This window comes from Syngnathus scovelli, chromosome 11 (genome assembly GCF_024217435.2).
Source record: "Syngnathus scovelli strain Florida chromosome 11, RoL_Ssco_1.2, whole genome shotgun sequence".
Taxonomy (NCBI): Eukaryota; Metazoa; Chordata; class Actinopteri; order Syngnathiformes; family Syngnathidae; genus Syngnathus; species Syngnathus scovelli.
This window is the reverse complement of record NC_090857.1, coordinates 11564858-11576721: the sequence shown is the minus strand read 5'-3', so window position 1 is coordinate 11576721 and position 11864 is coordinate 11564858. Positions and strand designations below refer to the sequence as shown.

The 11864-nt window shown below is 42.9% G+C and overlaps 1 protein-coding gene across 4 annotated transcripts; it reads right to left on the bottom strand.

Moving 5' to 3' along the window:
• Positions 1–7696: 7696 nt before the first annotated feature.
• On the bottom strand, positions 7697–11311 carry sp7 (Sp7 transcription factor). 4 transcript variants are annotated; one of them, XM_049734924.2, is made up of 2 exons: positions 11152–11311; positions 7697–10677 (listed from the first exon to the last, which is right to left on the bottom strand). In XM_049734924.2, the coding sequence occupies exons 1-2, from the start codon at positions 11185–11187 to the stop codon at positions 9355–9357; spliced, it is 1359 nt and encodes a 452-aa protein (XP_049590881.1). In that variant the 5' UTR covers positions 11188–11311; the 3' UTR covers positions 7697–9354. The 4 variants fall into 4 exon arrangements, with proteins under 4 accessions (XP_049590881.1, XP_049590882.1, XP_049590884.1 ...); XM_049734925.2 differs by having other exon boundaries at positions 11167–11305; XM_049734927.2 differs by having other exon boundaries at positions 7697–10673; positions 11152–11301.
• Positions 11312–11864: the final 553 nt, after the last annotated feature.

The window sequence follows — 11864 nt, the reverse complement described above, 5'->3', positions numbered from 1 at the left end:
GTTATATCATGGAAAATATCAGCAAGGACATACAGGATAGAAAATTGTGTATAATGATATTGGAAAAATTATTATTCGGTAGATTGTTAAAAGAAAAGAAAAAAGACCCGTGGTCATGTTTCCCGTTGATCCACCAGAGGGCGACATTTATTCATACATCTGAGGTAGCGTGGATTTTGAGCTTAAAATGTTAAATGCGCTTGAACTGTACTTCACGCGTGTACTTTATTGCATTAAAAACATAGAATTTAATCTACGGAATTATTTTTTTGCATTTCGGACTTTTAAATTGGTATTTTTTTACATACCACAAATTTAACTTGCTTTTCCAACTTTCTTTTTTCTTTTTAAGTTTAGCTTTTGATGAATGATACCCTTTCAGCTCTCTGTATGTAAAATAAAAGCTGGATGGGTCAAAAGTTTTTGTAAGGTAACATCTCTCTGTTTGCAGCCATATTGAGTCACCGGGCACGCGGTTTCAACTACAAAAGACCCACAAAAAATGCAAATCTGAAATGAATGTGTTGTTACAAATTATCTTAGAATAAATACATTTCTAATATTGCTTCACTTCAATTGTCACATGTTAATCATGCTACTTTTGGAACGCTTCTGCTGGACAACCAACATCAATAAAATGGGCAGAACTAGCCACGCTTCTGTGCCGATTGGTCTACAATCATCTTTCCGTGTGTCAGCGGTAATGGCTTGTAAACTAAATTGTGGATTCAAAGCAGTTTGTGTTTCTTGTTAAAAATCTAGTTTCTTGTAATTTGAGCAAGCAGGAGCTGATTTATTGATTATATACACAAATCTTTTAGTGTTGTATTATTTTCCCCTTTCAGTCTTGGTACTTTGGATGTGTTTGTGTGCCGAGGTCCCCCACAAAAATTCCCACAAGTTCACAGGCCCTGGCCCAACTGTTGTAGCAGCATTTCCATGAAATATCTCATCTGAAAACTTTCCGCTTTTCCGTCTTTACTCTTGCGGTTGAAGCAAATTAATCCCGCGACACTGTCGAAATGGCGCTGGGCCTTCTGACGGCTTTATCCATCGGCGTCAGCGCGCCACACACATTCTGCCAAGCGCAACACCAAAATCGAACCAGCCGTGAAAAGCGGCAGTCCTTACGGGAGACAAACCGCTCGTTATTTATCCTTTTTGCTAATCGTTCGCCTTGTACGCTCATGTTTCACCAGGGCTTAATTTGCTGGCCTGCTTGTGTTTTTATTGGGTCGGCGGTTAGATCATCGACTGAATGAGATCAGGAATAAATGCTCGTCTCGCTGTTACGTTATGCCTCATCCAGAGTGCACGCGCGTGTCCACAAACACACTTTTCCTCCAGCTCGCCTCGGGTTGCCGCACAAGTACGTCTGCTTCCTTTTGTTGCCAAAATCATCAGCAGATAGGCCTCCCCCCTCCCTCCCACCATCTCCTTCCTCAATATGATGCGTTTCCTTTTTTGTGTGTGTTTTGATCCCTCTTTTGCGGCCAAGCTGCGCTTGTGGCGAGGCTCGGGGTTCGAGTGGCGCTCCCGTATTATTTTTGGCAGCGGCCGTGGTTGGTGGCTGTTTGAGGGGCAAGGAGTCGGGGTGCAAACCCCCCCCCCCCCCCTCCCCAAAACCAAGGCTGTTTAAGGGATTTGCGTCTGAAGAAATTGCTTTGTTAATGATCACAGTTGCAACAGGGTTGCGAGCATAAGCATTTAGAGGAAGACTGGCATGGACATTTCTTGCTTTAACACCTTATATGCACCTTTTCCGTTTGCAGGCCACACACTCAGACTTGCAAAATATTGAACTTGCGCAAAGACGATAACATAGCCTCGTAATTTATTTACAAATGCTCATTTCTAGCTATGAAACAGAACCTCAGAGGAAAACTTGACATCCCTGCTTTAAATGGATAACCGATGCAGATGGTGTAATTGTAGTAATGTAGTCGTTATGATTTGTTGTGCTTACACCTGGCGAGTTCATATTTTGCTTTGGCCTCTGATGTCACGACACAATCACAGTGGTTGGTATTGATGACACGCTTCACTCCACTTTTTGCTTCACTGTCCTGTTGAAGGTGGAATACCGCTATCGAATCTGTTCCCGATTCCATGCCTGGGTCCTTTATAAAGAACCGTAACCCAGGAAAAAAAAAGAAAAGGCAGAAAACCTCGGTTTTAGCCAGTGAATATTCCATCGAACGAGACGTAGCGCTTGCTGAGGCAACATACGGTGTCAGACACGTCACTCCTCTTTCCTCCATTCAAAAATGATTTTCTTCGATTCTATTATTGGCCACAGATCAAGGGAAGGTTATTACCCAACTTTATTTATTTATATATGCAGGACAGCTATGTGTGGAAGTGCATGTGAATGTGTGTGTACTATGTGCTGCTGAGTGGCATGTAATTGTGTGTGTGTGTGTGTGTGTGTGTGTGTGTGCATGTGTGCGTGTGTGTGTGTGTGTGTGTGTGTGTGTGTGTGTGTGTGTGTGTGTGTGTGTGTGTGTGTGTGTGTGTGTGTGTGTGGAAACCACAAAAGATATTTCAATTTCTTGAGAATATTAAATAAACAAAGTGAAGCGCAGGCTGCCAGTGGCTTCAGGGTGGATGGGGTGGCGGCAAGGCCTGGTGGCGGTGGTGGTGGGGGGGGACGTTGTGGCCGTGGCTCGGGGGGGGTTGAGGCTGCTCACGGTCCGGGCCCCCGCCGGACACACTGGCGCCTCCTCGCGCTGGAGGACTTCAGAACCACCACACTCGTCTCCACCAAAACCCTGCCAAGTCCGACTCCCCGCTCCCGCTTCCAACCGCGCTGCTCCCATTCCAGAATTTGACTCTCACTGTCGCTTTTTTTTTTCTTTCCTTCTAATTGCTCCAAACCACCATTCTGTTGTCTCTTTTTTAGTTAGTTTATTTGTTTATTTGTCAGGAACTGTCTATAGAAAACATTGAAACTCCAGATGCTTTGTGCCGGACTATATCTTTTCCATCTGCTGTCTCTGTGACAAGTATGAAAGAAAGATAGATTAAAAAAAGTTTACACACCCCTGTTCAAATGCCAGGTTTTTATGACCAAGATAAATAATGAAGAACTTTTTTATAACAACTAAAGTGGAAAAAATAAAGATTTATTGAAATGAGGAAGAGAAAATAAACAACGGAGGTAATGTGCTTGCACAAGTGTGCACACACTCTTAAGGATGTGGCTTTGATCAGAATCAACCAAATCATTTTCAAACATGTCAAATGGCATTACACCCTTGCCAATGATTATTCCAAATAAAGTTTAGCCGTTTTAGTAGTAGTAGGCTTTTCCTAAAATTTCCTTAATCTGCTTTTTTTTTTTTTTTCCAGAAACTTGAAGAATTTGTGCTGACATTAAATTCACATTAATCATGTTATGTTTTGATATTATTTACCTTGGCATTTGAACAGACTTTTTATAATGTATGCACTGTATGTGTCAAATTTACATATTTTTTAACTCTATATGTTCGTATCCATCAGCCATACCCCCCCCCCCCCCTAAATCCTCTTTCTTGAAATGTTCCACGGAAGTATTTTGTGGCTTGAGCGTATGAAAGAAAACAAGAGCTGTTTTAGGCTAAGCGTCACTCACAATCCAGTCAAGATAGTACTTTTTTTTTTTCTTGCGAAGGAAAGAACATTTTATTGCTGTGCTGTAAGGATATTAAGTCAGGACAGTCCAAAAACCTCCATAAGTGTTTTTCCAACCATGAGAGGGCTTTAAAGGGAGGAGGGGGGAGTCTCTGAAATAAATAAACATTATGAATGGAGATATTGAAATGATTAACTAATGGAAGACATTTAAGGAGATATATATACGTATATACTATATACGTATATATATGATATTATCCCGTTATGGTCAAAATGAAGCTCATAGTACCAATTATAACTTCCTAAACGAATACTCGTCATCACATTTCTATTACTAGATGATAAACGTGAAGGACATTCCCATGGATAGATCATGCCTCATTGGCAAAAATGTTTCTGCTGTCTCTAATTTAACTATGAATGCTCAACATGGATACATGTCTCATGTTGTGTCACATGTTGCAATTTCCTTCGCTAAATTTTTACTCCCTGGAAGTAATTTGTCATCCGGAGGCCATTAAATGGGGAGCACATTATCTTTTAAAGGAGTGCAGCGTCACCCACAAGCCTCCCGCAGCTGCTTATAAACAAAATGGCATCGTTTAGTGTCGCATTTGGTGCGCTGGGCAGTGAGGGAGTAGCTCCCTTTTAAACTTTAAAGGCGGCTTTCGTGTAAAAAAAAAAAAGAGCGGTTACATATGTATGATTAGTGTCAAAAATATGAGCGGCACTTTCATGATTGATACTGCACACTGCCACATTAAAATACACGTTAAATCATTTATACCTCGATATAAAATTATTTATGATACAAGTGTTTTGGTGGTGTTTTCTAACCTTGCAACGCAATACCGACTTATCAGTAGTCGGCACGGGAATCGCAGAGTGACACAGTAAGATGCTATCGCCGTTATTTTTGTATATCTCTCATAATTCGGGTCGCTCGTAAGTCAAAGCACCGCTGTGCAACAAAAAGAAAGACAATGAAGTCATTGTACACCTATCACGATTAGTTTCCTCGCTTGTCGATCTCAATGATGTCTGTACCTGATAAAGCAATGACAAACAAAGGAGACTCTATCACACGGCTTGACCTTTCTACTGCTCTTATCGCTTTCCTCTTTAAGCCTCGTCGCACATTGGGCCCGGGGTCCCCTTTGCCGGGTAGCCTTATCTTGTCGTTACTGACGGCCTCTCCGTCGAGCCTCCGGGGGCATGCCGGCCAGCATTCCGCCACAGAGTTGTGCTCACACCTGCAGACACCTGTGCTTTTGTTTTATTGTTAACCTCTAAAACCTCCCTTTTCATAGGCGGTGGGGGAGCAGTGTGCACTCTTGCCTGTGGCTATGAGAGCACATGCACCATTGTGCGATTGATTCTGCTGTTCAGCTGAGACCACGTAGCAGTAAGAAACCTACATTATAACATACATCTTGTATTGTACTGTGTCTTATACAGTACTTAAAGTTGCGTGATGGACATTGTAAATGTATAATATGTGAATATAATGATATACCATTTATTTAGAAAGAAGTCTATATCAACAAATATGTCATATTTGAAATGTGTTCCTGTCACAAAAGAGGTGCTTTTGTTGTGTCATACATTTAATTGATTTTTTTAACCACTGAAATGCACACAATATCAGGGAGGTAGATTCCATGTCATGAACTTGTGTTTTTATACCCAGCAAACTAGTTGAGTGACTCAACAGTGCCTCTGCTGTTTGCATCCAAGCACTGTACTCCCTTTTTGCCCCGATTCTTTCATGAGGCAATCAATCAAGCATCATTTTCACACACTCAACAGAATTTCTTGCAATAAATCAGCCAAGTAATCGATAACCAACCGGAATTAAATTTACCATAAGAAAATAAAAATATAAGACAGGTAAAATGTTAAAATTGTGCATAAAACATGCGCACAGTTACTCAAGTCATTCTAAGATTTTCAAAGTAATTCCATCTTATTGTTCATGTAAATATTGAGGTGTTAAGGCTCAATCAGTGTTGGGATGAAAATAAATGAAAAGTAATTTCATTTAGCAGGTGTTTCTGGGCTCTAATGACATAATGTGCTGGTTTCTTAACAAGTCTGTTTTATTTTTAAATGAAAGGGAGCGGAAGTGCACTTGTGGCTCAAACATATGGAAAGAGTGTCCACCTTGTGGTTTTGCCTTTGTGTGTCCCAGCGTGATTATTTTCCTCCTTATGGTTTACACTTAATGTTTCCTGGCCGTTTTAAATAAAACGAGTAAAAATAAAGCTCAGGCCGCCACCGCCACTGTGGAGGGGAAGAGCGTGTGTTTTAAAAATGTCAGAAAATACCCGTGGTGCTGACCATCTTGTCAAAACCCCCACTCTCCCTACCTCATTGGCCTGACACACCCAAGTCCAAGCCATCCTCAATCACCCAAGCTTGCCTTTTATTCTGCGGATTCGACCATGCACCCACTTCAGACCACCATAAACACAGCGCTCCCTGATGACAGAGCCGGCCCCGGGACGTTTTATATAAATTGACTTCAACTACAGCTCATTAGAAGCCCCAAATTGAAACCATGCAGTCTTCTAAGTGTAAATGTTACAACTGGTGAGTCGGTGGCTTCTGGGATGGGGGGTCACTGTAGAAGGAAGATTATTAGAATGTTTCCTATTGCGATAGAATAAAAAATACATTAGTATTATCAAGGAGTAATTGATTTTATTTGTTTGGCATCCCACCTGCTTGCTCGGTTTATACTACACTGTCCAAATGACACAATTCCAGGTTTATTTTTTTGCTTCCTTGATTGCAAATGTATGGAAGCGCCAATGTGGACTAATCATTTGCATGTAAAAATTAGCATTTAGCCTGCAAGTATGTTAAAATGTACTATTACCACGTAAATTCAAATGTATTAGTCAGTCAAAAAATGATCCACATTGGCAGTTCCAGGCTTCTGTACAAATACAAACACAAAGAGAAAAAAGGTTTTGTGAAAGTAGACAAAAAAAACTAGCTTGTGCACAAAAATACGTGATAACGCAGCACAAGAGAACAAGCTCAGTTACCACCAAACTTACTGTTTTTAATTCATTTTGTCTTACTGTAATTATAACTTTTCTACTTCGCTAGCATAGGTTAGTGACACAGCCCTTAGGTCCAAATTTGGTTTATGTCGTTGCCATAGGAATGAAACAAATCATAAACTAAGAACCCCCTTGTAGATTTAATGTCGAATGTCACGCAACACAAGGAGAGTCGAGATTCAAACTCAGAAGCTCTCAAACGTGAAGCAAACATGATAACCACTAGTCAGTGTGCTGCCCAAAGAAAACCCGAACTCCCATAAAGCTCAAATTGTAACTTTAACCTTACATATAAACTTTAAATAGGGTAACTCAGAATTGCATACTGAAGACCATTAAGGTTATTTCCTTCAAATCAGTCCAGGCCAACGAAACTGTATGCAACATAATGTAATGCGATTAATTGATTAATTTGCGTTCCATAAGAATGCACGTAAATAGAGAGTTAAATAAATGTTTAGATTGGCTAAATTTTCCACTCAGAAATGTAGTTTGAATCCACATCTCTGTTTTGGACTCGCATTGAGTTTCTCCTCGGCTTATCTCTATTAAAACGCCCAGCTCCACCCACCTCAAGCATTTTTACTATCATGACAGGAAAGTGGACCTGCGGTGACGGTAGCTTCGTGGTATCAAATTATAGTTGTGTTTTTTTGTTTTTTCCGACAGCCTGCAACACATTACCCTGACTTCACTTGTATCTCCACATCACGTCTGTCATCCTGCTTTACAGCAATTGTCCCTTTTGTTGGAGCGCCTGAACAATGCAAGCACTTACCCTCAGTCCTAATCCTCCCCACCTTGTGTTTTTCTTTTTTTCATGACTGACTGATAATTACGCCTCTTAATCTTAAGAGAGGTGCAATTGTTGTTAACTACAGTGCAGGTCCTTGTATGGTACGAATAGCTCACCTGTGTGCTTTGTTTGTCTTACAAATGACAATGAAAGCTGTTGAAGTGGAAACAAGACAGGAAGTGAAATAATTTGTAAGGATGCAGTCTGCAAATTGTTTTGAAATATCTTTACTTTTTTTTTTTAAAGCACCACAATTGTCACAGAGCAGGACTCTTACATGTACACCATACTTGCCCTTCACTATGTACAGTATTTTCTTATTTCACATCAGCCAAAAAGCAAACACTGAAACAGTGCTCACTGTGCATTTTTTTTTTTTTTTGACAGAAGCGCATGGCTTCATTAGGAAGGTTACAGTTTCAATGAAAATCAACATGGAAAATATAATAAACACATTGAAAAACATCTATATATTGTTGAAAATATATAGTATGTAGCCCTTAATTCATCATTTGTGTGGAAGAATTCACAATCAAAAGAATACATAAAGAGAAATAGTCATTGTCAAGATCTTTAAATAAATCTTAAACTTCCTTGTTATAGCTAATAAATAGTCTTAAATTAAGGCATTTTATTTTATATTTGTCTGGCTTCCATTCATCTTGCAAGCCTCGCTGCCGTTACATTTCCCTGCAAGCTGCAATACAACCGGCAATGTTTATAATTTAAGACATAAATTAGATTATTCATGAAAATAGGAATTTAAAATACACACACCAGGAAGCACGATAAAAGACTTTTGACATGACAACACAGGTTTTTTTTTTTTTTGGCAACGAGAAGCGTCAAGTCCCACTGCGTGTTGATTGTTTCAAGAGCGACGACTGAAGTATCAAAGTACAGCTGCGAATCAGATATGTGCGGAAGGCTCCGTCAAAAGCCCGCCCGCCATCTTAACCAAAACGTCTCGCTCTCAAACGACTCGTCTTGTGGCTTCGGAGCTACTTTTCCCTCTGCCTGTGCAGATTCAATTTCCCCAGTGGTTGCGCTCATTTGAAAGGCAAAAAAAAAAAAAAATGCATGCTGGGTTTCGAAACGTGGACGTACGTGCAAGCCTTCGTTGTTTTCCTTTTTGGTTGCTGAAAATATTTGCTTGCAAGACTTGCTCGTATTTACATGGAGATGCTTGCTTACGGTCCAGGCAAAAGGAAATGAAATGATTGTCAAGGCCAAAATGCTATCAAAAGCACTGACCTACATTTCAAACTTGTATTCCTCACTGCTTACATGTATGTGGATGTTCGATTTTTTTATCCAATCAAAATTTTCCATCGTTACCATGTCAGTCCAATCTATCCAAGGCATCAGAATCAGTAGTGCTGGCCCCTGTAACTTAACTCACTATGTTGGCAATGAGTGTGTTTCTTTAACGAAATCAGACTGGCCCACAATGAGCATCAGCATTTTTCCATTCTCTGACTTGTCACAACTAACTTTGACAAGCAAAACATGTCTGTGGCGATCTGAGCACATTGTTGTATTTAATGATAAGCGTCTCCGGTGAGTATGATGTATTTTATTTAAATAATTGTTTTTGACACGTTATTAATGTTGATTCAGAACTGCTCCAAATGACAAACACAAGGCCAATAGGGCAAAGTGGTGACCCGTGATCTTGCATTTCTCAATAGTATTGATCAGTTCTATAACTGCTACATAATAGTGGTGGGATAAGTCGGATAAATTCCCACGAAAAACCCAAGTACCAGATGCACGGCCTGCCACTGCGCAGTCATTTATTGCATTGAGGTCTTGGGCATATTTGGGACAAAAAGAAAGAAACAAAAAGATCTGGGTTAAGTTGAGGCTTCAGATCTCCAAAAGTCCACCGCTGTTCTCCACTCCAGCGGGCACCCCCGTCTTTTCGTCTCCATTGGCGATTGGCTCGCCGTTGCTGGCGTTGATCTCCGCTGTCTCCTCGACCCGGTGGTCCAAGTCCCCCTCGGCGCCCGCGGTTTTCCCCTGCAACGCCGAGTCGGCGTGGGTCTTCTGGTGCTTGGAGAGGTGATCGCTACGCGTGAAGCGCTTGTTACACAGCAAGCAGGTGAATTTCTTCTCCCGCGTATGGGTGCGCACGTGGCGCTCCAGTTCGTCCGAACGGGTGAAACGCTTGCCGCAGAACAGCCAGTTGCACACAAAGGGCCTTTCGCCAGTGTGCCAACGCAGGTGGGCCTTGAGGTGGGACGCTTTGCCGTACACTTTCCCGCAGCCGGGGATGTGGCAGCTGTGCACAGGCTTCTTCCTTAGGGATGCGGCCGAGGCTCCCAGTCGCTCCAGCTCCTGGCAGTTGGGGCAGTCGCACGAGGACCTTGTGGGTGTCGAGCTTCCCCCATAGCCCCCTGATCCCCTCGCTGGCTTTAAGCCCATGGGACTCTCCATTAGCCCAGCACTTTGCACCGGCTTGGGCTTGTACATGTCCTGGGGCAGCATGTGCTGGGATGGCTGGAGGAGATGCGAGGACGAACCCAGTCCCACAGATGGGTAGGGAGCCGGGTTCAAGGTGGTAAAATCGGTGCTGTAACTAGGTAGCTGGGGGCTCAGGGAAGCCTGCGGCGCCACAGGCTGCAGAGAGGCCTGGAGACCTCCGTCCGACTGAGGCTGGGTCGCAGACAGCCAGTTGGAGTTGGGATGGACGTCCCACCAAGAGGACGTGGCGTTGGCCGGAGCGGCCGTAATACCGGGATGGATACCGGCTTTGTACCACGAGCCGTAAGGGTGCGTCATGTCCAACGAGGTGTAGACGCTGGTGAGGCAGTCTGCCGTGGCGTGGGTTTTGGACACTAACAGGGACGGGTCCTGGGAGACGGACGTTTGGAAGGAGTGAGAGAAAGGGTTGTACTCTGTGGCGTAGCCTCCGGTCGTAGGAGGGGGGCTTCCGGTCGGGGTGAGCAGTCCGCCGCCCCCGGCTGTAGTGAAGGAACCGCTGTAAGAGTCCGCCAGGCCGCTGCCATCGGCGGTGCGCCCGTTCTTGGCCGTCTGAAGGTCGGAGGTCATGTTGTAGGGCTTCTTTAGTGGACTAGTGCCGCCGTTCTTACCGGGTGTCGCAGAGTCCCTCACTGGGCTGGTGTTGCCAAACTTGTTGCAGGTAGCAGTTAACATAGCCAGAGGACTGGAGCCATAGCGCCCGTCTTCCTGGGGAGGAGGAACAACATGAGACTGTGTGTCTGACTCGTGGGGCTTCTGTCAGTGTCAACACTAATACAAAACTCATGTCCCGACGCCACTGCTGGCTCTTCCTGTGCTTGCAAAGTGCTCAAGGCTATGGCAGGCAGCACGTGTTTATGCTTGTGGAGGTCAAGCACTGCACCTTTAGATTTTTTTGGTTGCTGTTTTTTATTGTCTCAAAACCTCCTGCTAAATGTAACAATGTGTAGTTTTGCATTCATCATACTGGAATATTTGGGCTAATAACTTAAATCAAGGATATTTTGTTTTTAGTAGTACTTTTTCTCATTGTTTTCAATTCTGTCTTGTATCATGCAGTTACTCCTCATTGCAATAAATATCATTCTGCTGTAGCTGAGAGAAATAACAGGAACATGCAACCACTTGGCTTCCTTTAAAATATCAACTTTGAAAGGGGACAAAAAAGTGCTCCATACTTACAATGAGATTCCCTACCTCCAGAATCGATGCGGCCATCCCTGAGAAACAAAATCCTAAAGGAAGCTGGAGGTGCAGCGGGAGAGGCACAGCTCAGAGTCCCGGGACAGTTTGGAAGAAGTTGAGCAGCAACGTGTGGATGTGTTTTGAGTCTCCGGGAGCCCGGCCCCCCTAATTACAGGCTTGGGGCTCGCCTGGAAGAGGCAGAGCTCGGGGTTGGGGGAATGAAGGGAAATAGATGCCGATTGGTAGACGAGAGAGCACAATCCCGCCTTCCCAAACACAGACGCATGAATGGGTTGCTCATCAATCACCTTGTGGACATTCATTTCGATTGATAGTCTATCTAGTATTAGCTAGCACAGTATTTCCATTAAGATGAATGACTGAGTCTCATGTTTGGAGACGGGAGCAGAATATAAGTTAAAGGTGGAAAAATCACAAAAGATCCTCATGGCTCATACACCATAGTTGATCTTAAAAAAAAAAAAAAAAACCCACCACAGTTTTATTTTGTGGTTTGTAATCTAGATTTTATTATTCTGGTTTCAAGCATCAGTTTCCAATGCAATGGAAGTTTTGACATGACAGCTCACGTCGAGTGAGCAGCACAGACAGGAGAGGAAAAACAAGATCAAGTCGTTGAAATAAGGAGGAGATTATCACATCACATAAAGCCCATTTATAAAAAGAAAGTTGGGGGGTGACTGATGAAA

What these genes read in the sequence shown, in the direction of transcription:
- sp7 (XM_049734924.2), bottom strand. Translation starts at nt 11,187, where the DNA reads ATGGCCGCATCGATTCTGGAGGTAGGGAATCTCATT. An exon ending in TGGAGGTAGGGAATCTCATT is followed by an intron (nt 10,678 to 11,151) that starts GTAAGTATGGAG and finishes CCTCCTCCCCAG; the next exon opens with GAAGACGGGCGCTATGGCTC.